Here is a 22,950-nt window from a genome sequence, read left to right as displayed (position 1 = left end):
GTTTGCAGTTATAATACAAGGTACAAAGAACACGATCTTTCAATGCAACTGCATATGCACTTAGGCCAGCTGTGCACTGGATCAGACATGATGTGATGCAACAACTCTACTCAAAATATTTCGTCCGGTGTGCAGCTATCCATAAGAGCCTCATGTTAAACCTTCTCCGAGTCTGTAACAAAACTGACACATTGCATCATGTCGTGACAGATCCTGTGTGTGGGTGGGTGGCTTTACTATTACTGAACTTTCTCTATTTCTGCTCATAGTTTCAAGTAAAAATGTTGCACTAATTGTACTTCTTTACACCTCCTTAGTTCACATTGGATTCACAAACACTTGAAAACATTCCGAAAATTACAAAGGTTTCCAAACAAACACTGTACCTCAGATCCAGCACCCACAGTGACACTAGTACCATAGTGGTAATTTGAATCATGACTTACATTCACCAGAGATAAGAATTGGTTGTGCAACTTTGCCACCAAGCAATAGCTGCTACTAACGGGAGCTTTGGTAGTGTAATTCTGATGTCAGAAATTATTAATTATGGATGACAGTTTTTGAATTGGACTTGGGGTCAGTAAAAAAAAGTGTGAATGGACTCAGATGTTTTCTTCTAATGTTAATAGAAGAAATTTGGTGTTATCTGTTTTTTTCACACACACACAAAATCTCATTTCACCCAAATTTGAACTTTGTTTTTTTGTAGGCTGACAATATAATCAAATGATAGTATGAACATTTCAGCTGCAATAATATTCTGCAGTACTGATTTGATTTGATAAAAGTTATTTTGGGTGTGATGGGTGACCTTCTGATAAGGCACCCAAAAGTCAACCTCACTTCCCCGCAGTACATCCTGGTAACTGCTTCTTGCAGGCCAACAAGGCTCTGGTGCCTTTATCCACGACCAGGATAATCCTCTTTGGGGTAATGTGTTTGTCCTTCTGTGTGCTGAGTCCCCCTTTATTGCCTCAGCTTTTAATATTGGGTTGATGCATAAGTTGGTAGTGATTTTTTCACCATGGCAAAAGTATTTTTATTTGATACTAATTTCAGATGAACAAAAGACATAAATTAATCAGTAATATATAGAGGCACATATTTTTGGTAAATAAAAAGCAAAATTTCGGTACAAAAACAGTCATATTTCGGGTTCAAAAGTGGCAAATAAAATAAAATTTCGGTGTTATAGTGGTGAATAATCACATCAAAAGTGCTATATAAAATGACATTTTGGTTTTAAAATTGTGAATATAATCCTAAATTCGATTTAAAAACTGTACTTATCACACAAAATAAACTTATCCCATCTAATAGCACATTTATGTAGGCACCAGAGTATTAAGTTTATTCCTGTGTAAAGGGGTCCATTTTTACTTCTCACATATTTACAGCAGAATTAATCAATTTTCTGTGAATTGCATAATTCACGATACTTCAGACTTCAGAAAATGTCGTGTCTGCATATAAACGGTAAATTTCGTGTTTAAGAGTCAATTTAGCATTTTGCAGTTCATTTCTTATTATTTCGTTACAAAACAGGGTAGAAAAATGCACCTCAGACCTTTCAGAAACATGAAAAATGAACATTGCAGCATGTTATTTCATATTTCGTGTTTTCGTCAAAAACTAAATTTGCATGCCTCTAGTAATATATTTTCCTTCATTGTCTATGACTGCCTACCAATGCTGGGGCAGTTTTTCAATTCAACGCCAGACGAAATCAGCTGATGGGGTTAAAAGCATTGTCAAGCCAAGTTTGAAAAACATTTTAGTCACCAAATGAGTGATGGATTGAGAGCCGAAAAGGTAGCAATCTGAGGGTGCAAGATCGGGCAGAGTAAGGAGGATATGGAATAACTACCCAACCAAGCTCCTGGATAACAGCTTTGGTCTTGTTACCGGACTGTGGGTGTGCATTATCGTGTTGCAGCACTTTGTGCTGTCTTCCTGGCCTACTCGCTCATTTGGTGGTTTTCATTTAAAGCGTGCAGTATCCTGAAACTTACCCATAGAATGCAAATGTCGCACGATGGTTTAATGGTCACAGTTCATCACATTTGCTAATTCTCAAGTCGACTGATGTTGATCCTCGTGGATTAAAGCGTTTAAACTATCTTTGTTAAAGCCCATGGAGAAACGCTTAAGTCAAAAATGCCCTCTTTGTAATGACAAAACCATTTTCTTTCCCTTTTCACGTTGGCATTCTCCCTGTACAAGGGACAAATGTTTCGAGCTGCCTCCGCTGCCTTTGCCCCTATGTTAAACTCAGACAGAAGAATATGTCAGAATTTTTTCCCCCCCACTGGACACTTATTGTTCTTTAGCCCATAAATAACACAGTCTTTCTTCAAATCTGTAAGATTCAATGCATATTCACAAGCACAACAATGCCACTCCAATTGATGAACATTAAATGATAAACAAACTCCTAATACTGCAGTGTTGCCATACCAAACACAAACACTACGAACTTATGCATCAACCCAATAGGTAAGGAGATTTTATCCCCGGGAGCACTTGTTACATAATGAATAAATAAATTAGTTTTAAAAATTGAGTGAGGAGGTTTGTAATAGACATCTTTTATTTTCTTTTTAGGGGCCTGTCCCCAATATTGTTTCAGTTAAGGGGCTTTTCCACCTATTGTGTGATGGGCAAAAATAGTCTGTGCTGATATGCCCATAATATCAAAATCGATCAATAAACATTATTTTGCTAAATTATGTGTAGCAGATTAATTTTAAAACTTACTTCCTTATTTCAGGTTTCGTTAAACCCAGTCCGAATCCTGAAGCATGAAGCCGAACAGGAGAAGGCAGAAACTGCTCGCCTGTCGAGCTTTGTTGGAGGGATTGCCATTGGTGACCTCGTGAAGAGCACACTGGGGCCAAAAGGAATGGATAAAATATTAGTTGCTCAAGGAAGGAACGAGGGTCAGGTGGAAATAACCAATGACGGTGCTACAATCCTCAAAGCAATTGGTGTTGATAATCCTGCATCAAAAATTTTGGTTGATATGTCTCGTGTCCAAGATGACGAAGTTGGGGATGGGACTACTTCTGTAACTGTGTTAGGTATGACATGTTCATATTAATTTTTATTTCCATTACTTTCTGCTGCTATTAGTAATAAAATCAATGTAATGCTAGTGTTTTCAGCATTGAGTAGCAGACTGACCTTACATTTGGTTTTGGGTAGAAATTGTCTGTACATAAGCTCGTAGCTAGAAATTCACTTTCATAGGAAATACTGGGTATTTTTATGTAAACTTATGCAGGGACACGCACCTCATACTGCGTACACATTCTCGATTTTCATGCTATTAAATTTTCAACAACATAATATTTTAATATTTGTGACAGGGGTAGAAAAATACCGGATGCACTGTCGCCATGGTCCCTGAATATTTTTGCCTGGCATCTGAATTTTCAAAATCAGTTCTAATTTATTTCTTTTTTGTTTTTTAATATTTCAAGTTTGCTTACGGAAATTTCCATTATCTTTTTTTTAAAACAAGTACAGTGTTTTTTTTAACGTTTGTGTGTTTTCTGTATCATGTGTATCAATAAATCAATAATAAACATACAGTACTATTATACATTTTTGCACTGTTACTAGTCGAAGATTAAAATCTGCACCGACATGGTGGAGTTGGCCATGTATTAGAATGTATTGCATAGTTTTTCATGCTGTTACTGGTTGAGCCTTCTTTGGAAAGACCACTCTGGCACAAGAATTAATTACTTTTAATCCAATCTTGCATAAATAAATAAATTAGATGTTTTAAGATCACGTTTCGTAGCTTGTCTGTTAGATTTGAGGCTTTCTTAGCCCATATTCAGGGGGAGGGAGGAAGCAGCTGGCTTTTGAGAAAAGGGGGCTGACGCCTGAATTATTTTTAGTTTTTTCTAGCCCTGGCTACTGCCTCATTTATGTCTTCACCTCAATCTAGTCCTTATTCTTTATGATAATTTTTGTTCAATAGGATCATGCCACAGACTTAGTGTTAATCTCTATAGATATTATAAGCATGGTTGTTGAAAGTTTGAATGTCTAATATAATTGATTTTAAAAATAATTTTAAACTTTTTTTTATAATGATTGCAGAAAATGTCTTTTTTTTTTGTATTATTTTGGACATCCAAACCCAAAGTGTAATTTATTTATCAGCTCTTAATTTTCACAAATCCTGATTACAGAACTTGGTAAGTGAATGTAAATACAGATTAGCCATTGTACAGTGTAGAACATATACATTAAGATCATGATTTTTTTCTTGAATGTTTAATGCATTTTCTGAATGAAATGTGCCAAATTATTAATGTATTTGTGGATTTTTTGTTGAAATATATTAATTCATTTCCAGCTGCTGAATTGTTGCGTGAAGCTGAGAAGCTGATCGATATGAAGATCCATCCTCAAATTATAGTAGCCGGCTGGCGAAGAGCTGCTCAGATTGCACGTGATGCCCTTACCAGTGCCTCAATTGATAATAGGTAAGCAGAGTACTGAATATTATGGAAATTAGTTGTTACATAGCCAATAGATGTGCCAAAGTGTGAGACAACTTTTTTGCATCACCGATATGGGGTTTCTTGGTGTGATTTATCTGTGAATTTCTTGATTTACATATTTGTAAGTGTTTAGTATAAATTGAGATTTGTGATTATACCTTTATACTCCAACTGTAGTCGCACAAAGATGATAAATTTAGGACTCGCTTCACATCTATAGTTAATTTTTTGTGCATCAGTACGTTTTTGTCCATCAGAAAACTATTGGCATTGTTACACTGATCTGTGCAATTAAGATACTGAAAGCACCTATTACTTTATCCACAAAACTAATTGTAAATTGTTCCTATTAATGTGGGTGGCCACTGCAAGTACCCACTTTGAACTTGCTTGGTTTGTCTTGTTTTGCCATAAGCCACTAGGTGTACTGCCATAACTAGGTCATTTGTGCAGTTGTGGATTCATTTGGAATGGGAGATATTTTTTCATTAAATGATTGCTATATTTTTTGTATCGGTTTCTCTCTTTGTTGTCTTCAAAGCACCTCTACCTTCATTGATGCAGGTTCTGGCATGTTGATGGTAGCACATCCTGGTTTGTTTGCTTCCAGCATCATTCAGTGCCACCAGATGTCAGAAATTGAACTGTCCCCAACTGGAAGCAAAGCGGTGACACAGTACCATCTCCATCTTATATGTGGGAATGAATTCATCGGATTATGGCAAAATGAACAACCCGGAAGTACAGAACTTCATGCAATGCAAAATCATACTTAACCTTGTCCTATCACTGGAGAAATCACCTGATTTAATGTAAGATACGAGTACAGTGTATGAGGGTGTACCCAAAAGAAACTGGATTTTTTTTTTAAAAAAGCCTTTTTTTTTCCAAAACAACCTTATCACCTTCAAAGTACTCTCCATGACACTTAATACATTTGTCCAATCTGTGATTCCATTCTTGGAAACATTTTTGAAACTCATCTGTTGTGATGACTGACAGCTCCTTCCTCGTTTTTTTTAACCTCTTCTACGTCGTCAAATTGCTGTCCCTCTTCATTCGGGGAAACAAAAAAAATGTCGCAAGGAGTGAGGTCAGGTGAGTAAGGGGCATGGGGCAATAGTGTCATACTGTTTTCTGCCAAAACATGCTTCTTTCAAAGCACGGCATGTTTCCACTTGACACTCATTTTGCGGGTCACTCAGATTCCGAGGCACAAATTTCGCAGCGACCCTTCTCATTCCCAAATTTTCAGTTAAAATTCACTGGACCGAGCTCCAAGATAGTCCAGATAATGTCCCCAGCTCTTCAATGGTCCGTCGTCAGTCTTTGAGCGCAAGTTCACAAATTTTGTCGACATTTTCGTCTGTTGTGGAAGTTGAGGGATGTCCAGAAAGAGGTTTGTCATCAATTGACATGTCACCTTTTTTGAAGTGAGAAAACCATTTGTACACTTGAATTTTCCCCATAGCGCTGTCCCTGTAAGCTGTGTTCAACATCACAACAGTTTCTGCTGCATTTTTCCCGAGCAGGAAACAAAATTTCACAGCCGCATGCTGTTCTCTTACATCGGCCATCACAAAAAACTAGGTGCGGGTGAAACTGCTTTACGAAAAATCACAGTGTATTAGTGTTGACATCAGTAATTGAAAGATTTCTGCCACTTGCATTAAATGAGTCTAATAAATTATTTCCACAGTGCTGATGATACTAAGTTCTGTGAAGACCTGATGAACATAGCTCGCACAACCTTGAGCTCGAAGATCCTGTCCCAGCATAAGGAGTATTTTGCAAAGTTGGCTGTGGATGCTGTTCTCCGTTTGAAGGGTTCCGGAAATCTTTCTGCCATCCAGGTGTTGAAGAAGCAAGGAGGAACCCTGGAAGATTCCTTCCTGGATGATGGTGAGTTTCTGATTGGAGCACTAACAGTGCACGTCTTTTGTAAGAACTATCTCATCTAATTCCTCTAAACTAATATCTGTGCAAAGGATATGACTCTAATAAAATAGTCTTTTTACAAGTTTGGATCTTGAAATTCCATGAATCGAGCTATCCAAATCAAGAAGCCAAAATTTTTAAAAGTTATCTTGTTTCATAATCAAAACTGCGTATTATAGGAGTCATCTTCAAAAACCATCATCCAAAACTTAACTAATCAGTAGTTTTGTAATGTAACCAGTAGTTTGCATTAATGGAAACACAATTTTTTTAAAAAAAATTAGTTTTCAAAGCTAAATTCTCTATCTAACCTTTTGAAAGATAAGAGGTTTTTTTTTTTTTAGTTGTTACCTATTGTATTCATTGAAAATTGCAAGTAGGCAGTCACTATTTACACTTAATGCTAATTGAAAGTTTAATGTAAATTTTAGCTGTCAAGAAGGTGTTTACCTTCATATTCCCTCTTTTAGTCTGCTTGTGAACACTTCAGAATATTACTAATGTGATTACATCGTTGGAACTATCGAAAGCATGGCTGCAAGACATACTTATCAACACCTAATAGGAACTCTTTTTAAATCTGTACAATTTAGATTAGATATTTAATCCCTGGCTGGATTTATTGAATATATTTAATGTGCATCTATATTCATGTTCTTCTTTATTTCAGGATTTCTGCTTGATAAGAAGATCGGTGTGCATCAGCCAAAGAGAATAGAAAAGGCACGAATACTGATTGCCAACACCCCGATGGACACGGACAAAATTAAAGTGTTTGGGTCACGAGTGCGGGTAGATTCGATGGCCAAGATAGCTGAATTAGAGGGAGCAGAGAAGGAAAAGATGCACGACAAAGTAAACAAGATTATCAAGCATAATATTAATGTGTTTATCAACAGGTAAGGTGCAGTTCAGAAAAGTGCTCATGGTGTATATTATATAGTAGATTTTTAACTGCCTCATGAAAATCTAGTGTACACATTCTTTTGACATGTTGCCCTAAATGGCTTTTTTTTATCATCTACAGCGACCCAAGTGTCACTGGTTGTATACTTTATACGTTGTGCAGCTCTGTTAATTTCGTGATGCAGTAGTAGCTCAATTGTAAATCAGTTGTGCTGTACTGCACTACATAAATGCAAATTAATTTTACTAAAAGTGTTCTATTGTAAAATTGTATTTTAGATGTGTGGTCTTACAGGATGGAAATGTTGGAATGGAAATGAAAAGTCCTGACAATCTGGAGGGGATATGTTCAGTTTTTCCTAATATTGAAAAACTCAAATCTATGCACGGGCCTCCCCTGTGGCGCAGTGGTTGCGTCGTCACCTTGTAAGCAAGGGGTCCCAGGTTCGATACCTGGTGGCTGCACATAGTGGTTCGCATCCCACTTTAAACTGTAGGTCCAGTCCCGATATTCAAACCAAATCAATCAATCAAATTTATGCACATTTTTTTTCCTTCAAATAAGTGTTTTCGTATTTCTGAACTGTCAATTCTGACACTTATAGTGCAGAAAACCTGCAGAATTAAGCACTTCTAATTAGAGTTGGAAGCTGTTGGAAAAAAAACTTTTTTTCTCACATGTTTTTTGGTTGAGTTTTTTCCACAAAAGTGTCTCAAATCAATGAAAATGCAGAGTTGGCAGTATTTTTCCTGTTACATGGTTTTCGTTTATCTCCATACTGTAAAATAGACCCTCATTTCTAAATATAAAATACAATTTACAATATGAAATTTATTGCTAGATATAAACAGTGTTTTCAAAAATGCTTGCTTTCTGTGGTTCTCGACCTTCGTGAGACCACAGCCCAGTAAATTTATTTTATACAAGTCAATGCCCTGAACCCAAAAATTTCACTCAAATACATTTCTGATCTTTAAAGTTTATATTAAAATTAATATGCACCCTTAATTAATATTAATAATGTATATCAACTGTGGCATAATCATAGTTCAGTTATATATATATTTGCTGTCAAATATAAAATTAGATTTAAATTAGTCTTCAACCCCTGAGTGCAACGGACCTTTTGCAGCCCGGTGGTTGAAAAACACTGGCACTAAAACTGAAGGAGAAGCAAATAAGACTGGGCACAAATGGCAAAAAAATAAATCTTAAGAAATCTGGACAACCTACAGTTTGAAATGAGATCCGAAGCACTCGGCCTCCACTAAGGATTGAACCTCAGACCCCTTCTTATTACAAGGCAACAGCATTACTTCATTCCACTCCAGAGGCCCATTCATGATTATACAAAGGGTACTAGGAAAGTTTTGCAATACGCCAAGCCAATAATTTTCACAATCTTTCAAATTTCCACCATACTCTATACGTTTCTTCATCCTTCGAAACCACTCATTGAATCAACTTGACCACATTTCCTCAGTGAGCTGGCACACTCGTCATTCCATTGCTTCAAAACAACTTCCTTCTAAATTTATGGCTTGGGTCTGTGTCCTAATATAACCCAGATTCATTCTGAAAATAGCCAACAGACATTCAGAATCCAGCTCAGAATGCTGTGTGTGTCTGGAACAGGTGCATGGTAATCTTCGTTGTTGTTGTAGTTCTTTACAACATGTGGTCATTGACTTATAAATTTAAATTGGTTACAAAACTGGATCAATTGCATTTTCAGAGGCAAATTATGCATAAAAACAGGGAAAATGCGAAATTTTGTCAAAAAGTTGAAAATGTTAAGTTGGAGCTAATTATGCATAAGAACGTAACGTATTCAAGAATTGAAAATTTTAGATTCATTAATTTACCACTTGATGACAGAAATTCTTTTTGAAATGTTGAACATGGGCCTGCGAGTTTTTGAGCCCAAAAAGAAACACGAGAGGACGAAATATTATTATAATAATAATATTCCTACAAAGAGCACAATTACAGGGCCAAAATATGATGGCAAAGGTTGGAGAATACTTTATAATCATGAATTGAAGGAATGAACAAAAATATAAATGACAATAATAGCAATAATAATAACAATACAAGTTTCTGTGACTGAGAGTTTGTCAAAGTACGAGGTGCATCCAGAAAGTAAGTTTCCCTATTTTCTCCCCGTGAAAGTAAACATAATGAGCCGTGTAAATTGCGCATGCGCAGCGGAGCTAAGACGTATCAATCATATGCCAGGCGGACAGATCCCGCCCGGCGCCAGTAGCGAGGCAGCAGTGGTCCGAAGTGGAAGCTCGTATTCCTTCTCCCGCCGCATGCCAGTAGCGAGGCAGCAGTGGTCCGAAATGGAAGCTCGTATTCCTTCTCCCGCCGCATGCAAGGTTCGGTCGGTGATAAAGTTCCTGAATGCACAAAGCATTGCGCCAATTGACATTCATCGTCAGCTCTGTGAGGTCTATGGGCCGAACACTATGAGTAAGCAGATGGTGCGTCGCTGGTGTCGGCAGTCGGAAGGTCGTCAAAGTGACCATGATGAAGAGCGCAGTGGGCGTCCATCCCTCATCACTGATGATCTGGTTGAGCTGGTGCGGCAGCGCGTCGTAGAGAACCGTCGCTTCACGATTACGGAGTTGAGTAGCCTTTTTCCGCAGATATTGCGATCCGTGTTGCATGAGATTGTCACGCAGCGCCTGCTGTTCAAAAAATTGTGTGCCAGGTGGGTGCCGAAAAACCTGACACCCAAACACAAAGTGAAACGTTCAGGAGCAGCACTGACATTCCTGCAATGGTACCATGATGACGGCGATGATTTCCTCGACAGGATCGTCACGGGCGATGAGACGTGGATTTCGCACTTCACCTCGGAAACCAAGCAGCAGTCAATGCATTGGCGGCATAGTGGATCTCCGATCAAGAAAAAATTCAAACAGATGCTGTCGGTACAGAAAGTGATATGCACCGTGTTTTGGGACAGGAAGAGCATTTTGCTCATTGACTTCCTCCCCAGAGGTGAAACGGTGAACGCTGACCATTACTGTGAAACACTAAGGAAATTGCGACGTGCCATTCAAAACAAGAGGCGTGGCATGCTTACTGCAGGTGTTGTGCTCCTCCATGACAATGCTCGTCCACATACGGCTCAGTGCACAGCAGCTGTTTTGACGGAATTTGGCTGGGAGTTGTTTGATCATCCACCTTACAGTCCTGATCTGGCTCCCAGCGATTTTCACGTTTTCTTGCACCTCAAGAAATTCCTGTCCTCCGGTGAGCGTTTTGGCAACGACGAAGAGCTGAAGACGTGTGTCACACGCTGGTTCCATTCACAGGTGGCAGAGTTCTACGACAGTGGGATCCAAAAGTTGATACCACGATACGACAAGTGTCTCAATTCTGGTGGTTGCTATGTTGAAAAATAGCTGAACCTTTGCTGTACCTGTTGCCAATAAATGGTTTCCTGAAACTGTGTTGGTTTTTTTAAAAATAATAGGGAAACTTACTTTCTGAATGCGCCTCGTACTTCTTTTTTATTATTTTGGCATGAAATTCATTTGCTATAAATTAATATTAATAATATGATGATTACCAAACTACTTTATATAAGGTCCTCTTTGTTGGAAAACCACAACCCTTTTAGCCTGTTGTTGACGAAAGGCAACAACGTGAAGTCACATGGAACAAAGTCTGGACTGTAGGGAGGATGCTCCAGTATGTTCAGGTCTGTATCTGTCAAATACTGAGTGCAAACTTTGGAGCGGTGGGCAAGAGCATTCTCATGTTGGAAAAGCCACGTATCTGCCCTTGAGCATAGAGAGCTAGAACAACTCTAGGCAGGCACTCCTCGGTGCACCACTTCGTGGTGACAGTCTTCCGTGTTGCATTCCCCGAATTTCAATGAAAAAACATAAAAGTGTGGAGTTTGCCTCCTCTTCTCCAGCTACTTTGGGGAGAAAACCCGAATGTTTGCCTTTTTTTTCGTTCACACTTGCATCTTGTGTAGCTACTGTGAATCTATTTTTTCCCTGTTGACTCTGCTCTTTGTGGAATATGTCCGGAAGGAAATTATTGTGCGTTAGGGAGATCGATGAGCTGTTATGTGATACGGTCTATCGCAGCCACTGCTCAGAACGATTATGGCTATGGCGAGGCCTTTCCTAACAGTGGAGCGGAGGGAGCCTTTGCAATTGTTTGTTTTGTCTATACTTCTGGATAGACTCACGCTTCTGGCCTCTGGCTATCGTCAAGCTTCTTTGCATTTCTAACATAGAGGTGACAGAAAGCTGACACCGCCAAACCTCATCCAATCCCCCTTTCCTTGACCCCCCCCCCCCCCTGCCTCCACTTCAGCTGGATCACCAGGTCCAAACACAAAGAAGAATGTGTGCCTTATCAGTGCTAAATCACAGCGTTGGAAGCTTGGAAGAAAACAGCATCATAAATACCAAGCATTTATTGTGTCAACTGAGGAGCCGAAACACGTGACATATCCCGAGAAAGAGGGGGGGGGGGGGGGGCAGGAATTTTGGAATTTTCGTAAACATTAATGCAAATCATGTTCCCGAACGAACTGTCAGTGTTTCAACCTCAATATACAAATATAAGTGTGCCAAACCCTCGATAATTGTATCTAAAGCTGTTTGTTGCACATCTGTAACTGCGGCGACAACGGACATTTTTTTTTTTCGTTGCATATCTGCAACGGTGGCAGACTAAGGGTTAATCATAATTTCCGCTAATGTTACTAGTAAACAAAATGGCTTCCTATGGCATTTTAGCCATGGTAGCAATGAGCCTTGCACTTCAGTGGAGTAGTGTGGTGTTTTGTTAGTATTTGGGGATGTATGGCCAATCCTTGATTGTTCATACAATGCTACTGAAGAAAAACGTGGGGGTACAAGAGAGTATGACTTTCTCCACATGTGGCAGGTCAAAGCATTTTCAAAGTTGATTATTAAGCTAGATACGACCTGTAAAAAATTTGACTAATAAGAATTTTCGGAATCCCATGTATTCCATATGGGGAATGAACTCAACGGCTAATCAAATGGGAGTTTCGACTTTTCTGCTGGCAATCAATTCTTCAAACTGCCCTTTTCCCGTTGATATAGTTTTCTATTCCATCGGAAGTTTGATATTCCCAAGATTACAAATCAAAAAATACTGCCATATGCCAAATGCATTTCTCCTTGCCTCCTGGTAGTGTTGCAAAACCTGGTGAGCATAAAAGAGCTAATTTCTAAATTTCACCTTAAATGGTGTTAAAACTGAATTTCAAGGAGATAGATTTACGAAGTGTTTGCTAGAGTAATATTAGTTGTCAAAGGGGTGGGGCACTGCTATTACCGTTAACTCTAAATTGACGAGAATGTATTCTTAGTTTTCACCATGTAGATCCAGCGGCATCACCCATCTCATGGTTGTACAGAATCGAAAATAAAGGATTCCCTGATAACAATATTATGCCAATTTCACGTCAACACGGTGCTATAAAAAATGTAGCTTGGGGATATAAGAGGGGATGGGGCGACGCAGCCAATATAACAATATCACGTCACGTGCAAAATGTATAATCATGGCAAAAGTTGGTCTATGTGGGTCGGAACCAGTGATGGTATCATAGTGAGGCACGGGGGCGGGTGCCCCAGTTCACAGGCAAACAAGTGCACGAAAGAGCCAGATCTGTCTCCCAAGAGAGAGCCAAGTTGTCAACACTGACTCAGAGGGAAAAGAAAGGCAGAGACTGTCCCGCATGCCCTTAAGTGAAATAGGTTTGCTGTAATTTGATAAATAGGCAAAATTTCATTTTTTTTTCCGCCTAAAAAAAGCCAGCTTTTTATGTGAAAAAAACCTGTCCATTTAAAAAAGCTGGCTTTTTTGCAACTCTACTTCTAATACATGACAATTCAAAATTACCCCATGTTTGGGATCTTAACGATCGGGAAGTCATTTCCTGAAAAAAAATGCCCGTGACTCAAACACTGGACCTTCTTTGTTTTGGAGGTGAGATCACTAATACACCACACTTGAGGCGGCTCAAGTGTACCTTGTTTTAGGACTGGATATCATATATGTTTTAAGTCAAACTGTACGTAATTGTTTCTACTGTAACAGTTTGATGAAATGATTTCAGTGGATTCCTATGAACAATAAAGTATACAGGATCAAATCATTTTTTACTAGGCTACTCAGACTGAGTCGATTTTTCACTGCAGTGTTACTGGGTAATGAGAAAAGTATATAAATAGTCATGCTTAGAAAATTCTAAAGCCACAGTTTTATATTTCTAACAGCATCAGTACACCTTGCTTAGCCTATTATTGCGACCTAAGTTTTCTGTTAAGTGATTGCTTAGTGCTTTTACCCTGGTACAAGCAGTCATTTACTAACACTGAAATCAGTAATAGCAATAACACATGTAGTGCATCACGTTAATGTAATGGAAATTAATAGAGATAAATATTTCCTTAACTGCTTTCAATATGATTTTAAAATGTGTTTCTCTTTCAGACAATTGATTTACAACTATCCTGAGCAGCTCTTTGCCGATGCTGGTGTGATGGCCATTGAACATGCAGACTTTGATGGTATCGAACGGTTAGCATTAGTCACTGGAGGAGAAATAGTCTCAACGTTTGATAATCCAGAGCTTGTGAAGCTTGGACAATGTGATGTTATTGAAGAGGTATGAGTTTCCTTTGTGTGAAAGTAGGTAGTTCAGGATAATGTATATCGCCATCCCCCAATTAATACTGTAGAACCCAGGTTTTATGTTCCCAGATTTTACATTTTTCCACATTATATATTCAATCTTGGTGGTCCCAACATAGCAAAATGCTATAAACTTTTCCTCAATTTTATATTTTCCCACATTTTAAGTTTTTTCAGCATAAAATCTTTTCTCCTGAGATTTCAGCGTGGGTATGGAACCGGCAACCACCCACCGTCGTGAGGAAATTGGGTAGCGTAACCCGGTCACGGAAACCTATAACAACAACTGGGGGTTCGTTGTGCTGCCAACATGTCACCCTGTAACTGGTTGGGTGATCTCCCACCTTGTCAAGTGGGAGTGAGACTGGCAGTCGGTAGGTAGGTCATGGCCCTTGCAGACTGGTGCGCCACAGTTCATTCTTATTAAAGTTCTTGCATTTTTACACATTGCACGTATAATGTCCAACTATTTTATTTTGTGGCGTAAGGTTTAATAATAGTTTCAACACGCAAAACAGCTGTGATTGCCAATTGTATGATTGGTTCAGTTGAATTGACTCCAGTTATAAAAATAAACACACCATGGAAAATGTAGGAGGTAAAATTACTCCACGCTTTTCTCGGTAATATCAAAATTTGATAATGGGCTGAAATTCCCATTAAGAGACTTATTTATTTATTTGTAAATTGTTGCTAGGCAACTTATGAAGCATTGCTAGGCAATATGTATCTTACTGTTGAATTTTGTAGTATAACTAAGCGAAATGTGTTTAATGTGGATACATTGGAAATGTGAGTTCCTCACGTAGTAAGTGTTTCAATAACCCAAATGTTTTTTTTGCTATATATGTGGAATATATTGTCTACCATCACAGAGAAGAAATATCACGGATGTAGTGAGAGATTTGTATCGGGCTTATTTTGCCAAAAATCTGGGACAACAGAATAAAAAATGGGTCCCACATATAGTTTGCAAAACTTGTTTGGAATCACTTCGTTATTGGGGCCAAGGCGGGCGAAAGGGACTCAAATTTGAAGTGCCCATGACATAGAGTGAACCAAAAAATCATGTTAATGATTGTAATCACAAAAAGAAATATTAAATTGTTGTTGGAAGTTCATTTATATGTATGTCTTATGTTGCCGCCATTTTGGTTTAGTTGCATTTATTTCATAAATTAGAGCCAATCCAGGAAATATATTATTATATCATTATTCAGAAGCATGAAGGGCCTCCCCCATGGCGCAGTGGTAGCGTCATTGCCTTGTAATCAAGGGGTCCCGGGTTCGATACCCGGTGGAGGCACAAGTGGTTCGGATCCCACTTTAAACTGTAGGTCCAGTCCCGATTAGCCTTACTGTGCATAAAGTGGACTTAAAACACCAAATCAAACCAAATCAGAAGCATGAAATTGCCCTAAATTAGCTCTCAAACACTGCTGCAATTTCACTGTTCCCCAGTGTTATCAGACACTTGTAAGAATTACTTAACTGACTATAATGCAGAAGGCCTTAGAAAGAGCGTTTCGCGGGCTAACAGCAGACGTCGCTTGCACACTATTGCCGATACTCTCGTGTCGTCTGCTCCTCAGCCGAACAAACAGGCCGAGGTAGCAAGAGGCAGAGGTCATTCACCCTTCCAGAAGGGTGCAGCGAGAGCTAGCTGTGGCAACCGGGCTCGCTCATTCGCGGACCTGATTGGTTCTCGCAGACACACCCCCATATTGTTGTCTGCTGTAAGCCCGCGAAGCCAACTTTCTAAGGCCTTCTGCATTATAGCACAGTAGGTGGCTTTAAATTGTTTTTCAGTTATCCATTGGACTTCATTGTAAAGTGGAGCATTGAGCCAGATGTAAAAACAAATATTTTGAAACTTACTTTTTATATTTTTCTTCCAGATTATGATTGGTGAAGACACCCTTTTGCGTTTTGGAGGTGTTCCATTGGGTGAAGCTTGCACCATTGTGATTCGTGGAGCTACTCAGCAAATCATTGATGAAGCTGAACGTTCCCTTCATGATGCCTTATGTGTGTTGGCAGCAACTGTGAGAGAATCTAGAACTGTCTATGGAGGAGGTAAAAATAAACTATGTATTAGATCAGGATTCATAAGATGTCAGTATTTTCCTAAGGGGCTTCAGATCATCAATCATTTTAATTCCATTTTATAATTTTTGCACTGTAAGATAGTAATGCATTGTTAACTGTCTTGATGGTCGAACACTTTCAGTACTGGACTCAGGATGTCATCATTGTTGGTTCCAAGTTGGATCTTTGTAGGAGGGTGAGTGTTTGTAAGCATCTTGCCTCTTCTTCCATTTCATCTAATTTTTAGTCATTCTCATCATCACAATTAGCCTAGAGAGCTGGAAAAAGTCAGTTGGAATAAAAAAAACATACAAATACAACAGTTTCTTTCAAAATCTTGTAATATTTTAATGTGAATTTTTATTTTTTATAGTGAAAGGAATTTTTGCCTTGCTATTTTTCTTAGGGATATCTCCCTTTCCTTGTATTTTGTTAACTTTTTTTTCACATTTCTAATTATTAGTGTAACAGGTATGTGTACATTTGGTTAGGTCACCAAATTTCAAGTGTCAGCCTGGGCATTGGTGGTCTTTGTGAATGTCACTTTCATAAATTCCCTCTTATCATTCATCATCATCCTCATCATCAAGTGGCAGAATAGCTACATAAAATAAGAATACAAATACAGCATGTGCAACCCTTCTCTCCTCATGTTAGGGAATAAGATATTTAATTACTTTTTGCATTTTTTTAAAGATACTTTGGATTCATACAGACTTGTCATGAAAAATATATGGTGATTACTTTCAGGCTGCAGTGAAATGCTGATGGCTGTAGCTGTGCAGCAGGAAGCAGCAAAGACTCCTGGTAAGGAGGCTGTAGCAATGGAAGCATATGCAAGAGCTCTTCAGACACTGCCAACAGCCATTGCCGACAATGGAGGATATGATTCAGCTCAGCTGGTCAGTGAACTGAGAGCAGGACATGGTCAAGGAAAGGCTACAATGGGATTAGGTGAGCATTCCCTTTGATCATGCTATATTGCATGGACAGTGAACCCTTGATTGTACAGTCGGCTCTCGATTCTATGACCCTGTATATATCGACCCTCTCGAAGTAACAACCCTTTTCCTGGGAACCGTGAAAAATTTGGAAAAAAGTTGAAAAATTGAAGGAAACCTGCGGAAAAATACGTTGTTGCACTCATTTTCTTCGCAATCATTTCTTTCGAAAGTGCTCTAACGCTCGCAAGTTGTATGATCTAAAAATAGACACCAGCACACCACGCTTGAGTGATATCCAATAGCACTTGATCGCTGCCCTCTCCTCCCCCAAGTGTGCCAATATGCTCTGCTTGTTTTGCCATTGTGATTTTGCTTGCTCTTGGGTACGCGAGAAGGGAAGATCGAATGTGCTTGGATTAATGGATTAATGGATATTTTAAATTGACCTTGACTTGTTTCCTTGTCCTAAGAGCTGCTGACAACTCTCAAAGGTTGGGGGGGGGGGGGGGGAGCAGCTCGAAATGACTGCTGGATTTGCATTTTTTGTCAATGTGCATTGCAGGTCAAGGTCTTTCATTGCTGAATGCACCACCTTGGAAATATTCACCAGTGTCACATGAAATGTGAGATAAGATCGCAGGAATGTTCCAAAATACAGACGCGTGGTGCCTGGAAGTCTCACCCATCTGTCTAGCTCTGACCTAGAGTTCAGCAGTTTCCTCATGAGTGAGCAACTATTGGTTTCGCAGCCGACAATTTCCAGTAACCGCTTTCACTTCATAAAAAAGTAAAAATTTTTACGAGATAATCAAAGTCACATAGGTCAACTAAAGATCGTCAACCCACTTAATGTGTTGTCATCCAGGTTTGCGCAAAAGTTTACTTCGATCTTACATGCATCATAACTCCAGTTTCCCACTTCATACGTTTTCCTAACTATGCCGGTGTCATGATATGTGCCAAAAAGTGTTCTGTCTGACTGACTTCTCCCTCTTTTCCTGTCAGCAAACATGTGTTGGTGGGGGGTAATGCCAATTGTTTCAAACACGATATTCTTGCTCATGTGGGCACATGGGCTGATTACAGACAAAGGTGGAAGTGGACCCCTCCTCCTTCCCTTTGATGTCTAAAATGGAGCAACAGTTCTGGATACATTATTGAAAACTAACAAAAACCATAGGACAAGTAAAAAAAACTAAAAGTGACCACTCCTTCCCAGCTCATTCGCCACTGGTGTGCACGGCAATGTGATAATTGCAGAAATAAGGTCATTTTTTTATTATTATTTTTTTAATGCTGTTGTCAGCATAGGAAATATTGCCCGTATTATTGTCTGTTGCATGGTAAAATGTAAAGCAAGGATAATTTATTTCTTCATACTGCTGATAAAAGTTCCATCTTCAACAGTTGCTTTAAAATGTCGAGGATTTTCACTTCGGCCAGCTGTTCTTCGAACTTCTAGCCGGTCTTCTTGTTTTTACGCTGCAGCTGCCACAAGTGTTTCTTCTAGCATATGCAAAGCTGTCTTGATTTGATGATAACGAAATTCGATCTCCAGAAAGAGAAACAAGAGTTAAAACAACTTCATGTTCTGTGCCTTCCGATAAGCAGACACAAGAATAAACTTCTTGAAAACTCAGAGCAGTGTTGGAAGGAAATTGTAACAATCTATAGAACCATTGAAAATATTAGGTACAAAGAACTTCAAATCCCAGACATTTAGCCATCACTTCTCCAGACAGAAAATATCTGGAAACATGCCTTGTCAGACATTGCCGAGCTTCCTTGATCGCCATCGTTGTAAACAGGTGTAAACAATTGCAATCAAGGAAGAGACTACAGGTAACTGATTTGGCATTATTAGTAAATTCGCTCGGAAAAAATGTCTGGGAGGACGGGGGTAAGTGGTCAGTCAGTTAGGAGCATTGCAGAGAGAGAGGCAGAAGTAGGATTTGGGCAAGGATGTGTTGGAGCGAGTCGCAAGTCAGACTCTTCTGTACAGTCACGACCATAATAACCATCCTTCGCAGAACAATACAGAGACAGGTATACCTTTCCATTAGCCATGCTGATCCAGTCTTTAGGGGTTTAAACTGAAGAGTTGTGTTTTACCATTCATGTGTGTGTAATTATCACCTCTCGCACCTTACCATCAAGCTTACCATGAATAACGATTTGCTGCAGACTCAAGGATGAATGATGAGTGAGCTACACTACCCACTAGTTTCGATCCCACATACCGAAGGGTATGTTACGTGAGGGATGCGGTGGGCATTATAATTTGCCGCTTTTCTTCAGAACCATTTAAAACAATTTTAAAATGCTCAATGTAGGAATTTATGCTGAGACCAATTAAAAAAAAAACATTATTAAAGGGGAAAAATTTTGGCGGAGCGGATATTTGAAATTGAGAATACCCCTAAATCCAACCTTAAATCGTCGAGTAACGTGAGATTAAATAACGATCTCCCATTTTGATATCTGAAAATGCACAGGTGTGATAAAGTTTGTTTTGAGTTCATTTTATGCTGATGGGCTAATCGGGACTAAATATACAGTTGAAAGTAAAATTCAATTCCAAACCCGTGTGACGCTGGTTAATGTGTCCTGGGATACACATTTGGTGCAGATTGCAAGTTGCATGTTTCCATTTTGAGGGCAGATTCCAATGCAACTCTAGGAAGAGTTTGGACTGCTCCCTGGAATGGAGGAGGGGGTCAATATGAAGTTGGCCGAAGCAAAGAAAACATGACTTGTGACTTTTTTTTTTAAAGATTTATTTTACACAGAGAAACCAGAACGAAATTTACAGCCCCCCCCCTTTTTTTTCTGGTGCTTAGAAAGGTTGTGTTGTTTCTCCCGAGAGATCTTATCTTACCAGTTAATCCTGTAACAGACAATGCTCTAGTAGATCCGTATAAAAGCCAACATTCATTGTCAGATTTTCTCCCGACTTTTGCTAGCGCCAGTGTGACTGGTGTTAAAAAACTTCGAGTTTCGCTTGCAATAAATAAGAGATTGTTTTCCTTTCCATAGGTCTCAGTGCAAATGCATTTCTCATGAACTAGAATTGTAAGAATTACGTGGAAGAGTAACAACTGTGCACAATTAAAAGAAAATTACATCATTTAAATACTTTTTTGTGAATACGTTTTCATGTTCTATTTTCCTTCTCACAACACACATCCTGCGCATGACAGGTTGTATAACTACACAGGATAAATTGTGTTACTCTCTCCGAGGAATCTTTGTGTCCGTTTGAGCTCCTTTTAAGCTCAAAATTGGTGCAAATTCCAATAATGACCCCTTCGAAATAACAACCCTTTTCCTGGGAACTGTGAAAGGTTGTCCTATCGAGAGTTGACTGTATAATGTGAAAAAATGTATAAGTTTCACTGAGTGAGTACTAAGGTCAGTGTATTGGTATTTCTAAATTTAATATTATCTACTACTAAGTTTCAAAGTTAATTCACCAGCAATATATCAGTGTCTTTCATGGTGGAGGTGGCCATGGAGCGACAACTAGTGTGCCGATAAGTAAGAGCGCATCTGCCGGCATTTAGCCGTACGCTGACCTTGACACTGGGCACATCAGTGTTTCAGTATCCAGATAGCTGGTGTCCAGTTTGCATGTGTTTGTGAAGTGTTAAGGTGTTAAAAAGTGTTTTAGTTTACATATTTCGGTTTTTTTTCTGCAGTCTAATAATGTCACGCTATCCATACAATTTAAAGCAACACATTTTTATGTACAAGTCTTACTTCATTACGAATTCTTGTAGGAAAGTTAGAATGTGTTTTGCAGCAGAATTCCCAGATGTTCCTGTTTCACGCAGAGGCAGTGTTCGTATACTTGTGAACAAATTTAGGGAAACAGGGTCTGTTCTTGGGGTAAAGGGTAAAGTGAATGTGCTTACTGAGGATAAATTAGATTACATTGGAACACGATTGGAATATGGTCCTCAAAAATCCCTCCAGCACCTTATACAAGAAACAGACATTTTCATGACATCAGCATGGCAAGCTACCAAGCTTTAAAACCTGAAGCATACATTAGAAGAATTAAAGGAAAATGTCAGGAGAGAAATTGAAGCACTTTCGGAAGAGAAACTGACATGTGTTAGTGAAAATTTCCTATAATATGCCATAAATGTGTGGATGCAGAACGACATAATTTCCAACACCTCTTGTAACAAGGTATGTGCTCATTTTAATTGTAACTGTCAATGTAATTGTACGAGCTTATTTCATTACATAGCTAGCGGTTCCAGTTACGCAGATGTTGCATCAGTTTGCCAGCAGATGCGGTCTCACTTCCCGGCACGATAGCCGCTGCTCCATGGCCATCTTGACCGTGAAAGACACTATATTTGCACAGGCATGATGAAATTGGATGTTCTGAATTTTTGAAATAATAATTAATTCAGCATCAAAATTATTTGACAAAACATAGATACAAATATGGCAGATTGATTGTGACCATCTTTCTGAATCCATGTGTATTGATGTAGAAATACTTTCATTGTGATGTCATAATGTACCTCATTGTATAGGCTTGGACAGTTTAACTGCTATGTTGTTGGTAGATTCTCACTTATCCAAGAATCCAATTCATATTTATAGTGAACTTGATTAAATGAGAATTGTGGGAGGGTTGAAGGTAAGTAGCAAACATCTATTTGATAATAATATTAGTGGAGTAAAATGAGGTAAAGATAAGAAAAGCAAGAAGAGAAAGACTTCATTGTTATCAAATGATATAGACACATTAAAAACTGATAAAATTGGCAAAACATACCTTGTTTTGTCCTCTGAATTTTCAGATTGACCTTAATTGAGTTTGCTCATGGAACATCTCAATTTTTTTATTGGATTGTTGGAATATTGGTTATCAGTTTTGAAAAAAATTCTATCCATCCCTAAATAATAATAAGGTAAGTTTGCATTTTAAGATGAAGTACAAGATTCACTTGACTGCCTTTTGACAGTTGTGGGTTTCATTTGTGTTGTATACTGTTGCAGATATGGATAACGGTAAAGTAGGCTGCATGAAACAACTGGGAATCACAGAGTCGTTTGTTGTGAAGCGACAGGTTCTTATGTCTGCATCTGAGGCTGCTGAAATGATTCTCCGAGTGGATAATATCATCAAGGCAGCTCCCAGGAAGCGCACCGCTGACAGGGGATATTGTTAACTTTTTTGTTTCGCTAAATTCCAGAAAGATTTTTTTGTCAAAATCAATTTTTTACTTATTTGTTTCGTTGAAAGTAAACATCATATGAAGCACGCTTGGTACCAGTTATTAATTTAATACTCTGTAGTTTACTAAAATAAAAATTTCACACTACTTTTGACTGTTTATTTTTAATTATTCATGTAACACTGTTCATATAGATTATCTATCACCTTATTAGATGTACCCCCACCAAAATCAACATTGTTACAGGATAAAACCGATAGAATTGCTTAAGAAGACCCCACTTCAATACATTACTTAATCGTGCCAACATTTCATCCACTTCTTGTGGACATCTACAAAGAAGAACACCCCCATATTGGTTCACTCCCAAACTCTGTACAATAGAATACTGCATTGGACCACTCGATCGAATCTGCCATGATCAAGCGTGATACATTCAAATATATAGAATATCAAATATAATTTCAATGGGACAGTAATCGTACAAATATATGTGCAAAAATTCGTCCTGGTAGTATCAGTCCATAATCATCTATTCATTTTCATACATTGCTATGTATTGGTAAATAGACTAAACTATATTTTAATGTGGAGATGATGACTATGTTCACTTAAGTTTCAATTTCACTGTGTCACTCAATTTACAA

General features: G+C 38.6%; 1 protein-coding gene across 1 annotated transcript in view; it reads left to right on the top strand.

Moving 5' to 3' along the window:
• CCT2 (chaperonin containing TCP1 subunit 2) overlaps positions 1–22,452 on the top strand; it is a 28,622-nt gene extending 6,170 nt beyond the window's left edge. The window contains exons 2-9 of the mRNA XM_083144097.1: positions 2,774–3,083; positions 4,376–4,505; positions 6,223–6,425; positions 7,132–7,360; positions 13,873–14,047; positions 15,972–16,149; positions 16,912–17,115; positions 22,125–22,452. Coding sequence (XP_083000223.1) covers positions 2,774–3,083; positions 4,376–4,505; positions 6,223–6,425; positions 7,132–7,360; positions 13,873–14,047; positions 15,972–16,149; positions 16,912–17,115; positions 22,125–22,297 — 1,602 coding nt within the window. The 3' untranslated portion in view covers positions 22,298–22,452. The remainder of the gene's footprint in view (positions 1–2,773; positions 3,084–4,375; positions 4,506–6,222; positions 6,426–7,131; positions 7,361–13,872; positions 14,048–15,971; positions 16,150–16,911; positions 17,116–22,124) is intronic.
• Positions 22,453–22,950: the final 498 nt, after the last annotated feature.

This window comes from Lepisma saccharinum, chromosome 1, assembly GCF_977018435.1.
Source record: "Lepisma saccharinum chromosome 1, izLepSacc3.1, whole genome shotgun sequence".
Classification (NCBI taxonomy): domain Eukaryota; kingdom Metazoa; phylum Arthropoda; class Insecta; order Zygentoma; family Lepismatidae; genus Lepisma; species Lepisma saccharinum.
Note: the sequence above shows the minus strand (reverse complement) of the source record. Positions and strands in the feature narration are given on the sequence as shown.